This window comes from Drosophila ficusphila, unplaced genomic scaffold (genome assembly GCF_018152265.1).
Source record: "Drosophila ficusphila isolate 14025-0441.05 unplaced genomic scaffold, ASM1815226v1 contig_470, whole genome shotgun sequence".
NCBI lineage: Eukaryota > Metazoa > Arthropoda > Insecta > Diptera > Drosophilidae > Drosophila > Drosophila ficusphila.
In genome coordinates, this window is record NW_025064389.1 from 1,776,393 (window position 1) to 1,779,244 (window position 2,852).

Sequence of the window (2,852 nt, forward strand, 5' to 3'; positions counted from 1 at the left end):
CTCAGTATCGTTACATTTCCTTTGGAAAATTTAAAAGATGTTACAAAATTTAATAATCAAATTTATTTACATTATCTTTTTCGTTTTTTCTATACCTTCACAAAATGTTTCGGTAAGGATAACAGTTGAGTATCAATAACTATTTTGATTTTAATTTAATATAATTTTAGAAAAAAAGCTGTCACACTAAATGTACCATAATAACTTCTGGCACTACATATTGGATGTATAAAGGCATGTTTTATAACGAATCTGAAGAATTACTTTGTCTTAAATCCAACGATCGAATTTGTATCCGGTCATGCAATAGAAATACTGGACATTGGACCCCAAAATTAGTAAAGTGCAAAATAAGTATAAATAAGAATAATCAATGCCCAGATGACTTTTTTGAAATTCAGCGGCTTAAAAACTTTCCAATTTGGTTAAAAATTACAAGTAATTCTCAATTCTCAATTATTAGTAATTCTAAAAATACAATAGACACTGCAGGCTGTAACACGTTTTTAAGCACAGTCTGCATTTTCAAATCAGAATTACTATCTAATACTGGGTGTATAAACGGTTCTATTTCTTTAATCTATCGACAAACCGAATGTTATGGTATTGACTGTATAAAAAAAACTTTTCTTCACGTCAATTCCAAAGAGTACTTAAAAAAATATAGTTGGATTAGGAGGAGATTGCTGAGGTCTAAGTTAAGAAAAAGCCCAACAAAATTTTTTATAATTGATTACTTTCTCGGTAGTCCTGGGAAAAGGTATATTATTTTAATAAATTTATTTAAAAAGGTAACTATTGTTAAAGCAGGTTTAAAATGGACTTCTGCTTTAAGTAAACACATTATAACGTCAACAAATTTAGTGAAGACGGAGTTGAAAACTAACGCACACTTAAAAGCAATATTACTTGTGGTTTATAATCGAAAATATTTATGGGTAACTAAAAAGTTTGATATTGGTCTTAAATGTTTTAAGTTTTCAAAATACTTTCATTTAAAAAATGCTAGCATTTATCTTATTTGGAAGAATAAAGAAAGAACTTATTCTATTATGCAAGTTAAGTTGGTTTCGAGTTATCCGAGGGAATATTGGTGTGAAGGTGATAGCATTTTTAATTTTAAGTTAGTATCTACTCGAAGATTAAAAGGTGGAAGCACATATAAAGGGTTTGGATTTATTATTCGTTTAAATGTCTCATGCATTCGATCAAACTTTTCCAACATTTTTTGTAAGAATTCTTACATTGGCTCCAATGTGGCTGTTCAAAGTCTTAAAAATGATATAATACGTGCAACAAACATTTCAGATACGATCATGGTACACGATGTCCGAATTATTAATATGAAATGGATCACGAATGTGTCAACTGTTTATTGGATTCATATTATAGAATCACTCAAAATGTCAAGCAATGTTTCGGAAACCATAGATAATGAAAATCTTGAAAATACCAAAATGTCATTTAACTCTTTTCTGCCTATAAAAATAGCACTAAAAAAAACATTTAAAGATCTCAGCATCAACTCGACTTTTTTAATAAAAAGTGCAGAGTATTGTTATTCAGAAGTTTTATTTCCTACAAATGGAAAGAGAAAGAAGTGGGTCCAAGCGCGCATTAGAGAAATGGTGACGACAAAAATATTATGCCTTAATAAAAATCTACAGACAAAAGCGGTTAAATCTAATCCAGAAGAAATTTTAAGAAAAGTTAAAATCATAATTCTACAAAGTAAAAAAGAACTAGTTCCGGTCGATATAATTTTTATCTCTAACATCATACAACCAACACTTACAAATATTTCATTAAATTTGAGGGACGAAGGAATGCATGAAGGTTTTTCTAAATGGAGAATTGCTTATGCTGACATTTTTAGTATTTACAGTATAATATTATGTAATGACATGAAAGTAATAAAAATGTCAGCTAAGCTAAATGATACAAATAAGAAGTTATTGGATTCATTCGAAACGAACATTGAGACGATATCAAGGATATCCTTAAATAAAATCGATATTGGGGAAAAAGAATTTCGTTTGGAATCGGAAAATGAAAATATAGACTATGAGGATATTGGTGTATCCGTACAAATTTCAAAACACATTTTAAAATTTTTTATAAACCCCATTATTGCCAACGTGTCTGGAATAGCTTTGTTTACAAATAATGGAACACGAAAAGTACACCAAAAATTAAAAGGGTCATTTATAAATGAACATTACCGATTTCTTCAATCTAATCATGATATTAATGACTTTGTTAACGAACCAAACCTACAACTCGGTGTATATTTACCAGTAGAGCTTTTAACTAGGTTAACAGCATTCTCTGATATGCCTAAAACTTCCAAAAACCTAAGTAAACTTATTATTGTTATTAAAATATACTCAAATGGCAAGTTATTTCAACGGTCTACTAAAACTAAAAGACTCATAAGTCGTAAAGTATCAATATCATTACCTGGTTATAGTTCCATTCTTCCTATGCCTTTCCCACTTATCTTTCGAACTACAAGCTATGGAAATATGATGTCTGGATCTTGTCAACATTGGAATCACGGGCGTTGGAAAGTCGGTCGTTTACCGATTGCGAACAAGTTTGAAATAAGGGATGTTATTGTACTATGTTTTTTGAGACGTCTGACATCATTTGCTTTTCTTGTTGAGCCTCATATTTCAACAGATAAAAAATGAGAAATTAATGAGATAAAGTGGCATGTTATAGGTAAAACAATATTATGCTGCCTACTTACTCTTTGCAATAGCCCGTCATCTAACATTTTACAGCAGTTTGTGTAATTTGACCTTGTAAATATTATATAAAAATGTGTTTAAAGTTAGTTAAACTTACTC

The 2,852-nt window shown here is 29.7% G+C and overlaps 1 protein-coding gene across 1 annotated transcript; it reads left to right on the forward strand.

The window, feature by feature from the left end:
* LOC108095559 lies at positions 1-2,852 on the forward strand. Its single transcript, XM_017196705.1, has 2 exons — positions 1-112; positions 171-2,852. Exons 1-2 carry the CDS (start codon positions 38-40, stop codon positions 2,691-2,693), a joined length of 2,598 nt encoding a protein of 865 aa, XP_017052194.1. The 5' UTR covers positions 1-37; the 3' UTR covers positions 2,694-2,852.

Bases quoted from the DNA above. Each gene is read 5' to 3' on its own strand.
- LOC108095559 (XM_017196705.1), top strand. From the start codon at position 38: ATGTTACAAAATTTAATAATCAAATTTATTTACATTATCTTTTTCGTT. The intron at 113-170 runs GTAAGGATAACA...ATATAATTTTAG, and splicing joins TACCTTCACAAAATGTTTCG to AAAAAAAGCTGTCACACTAA.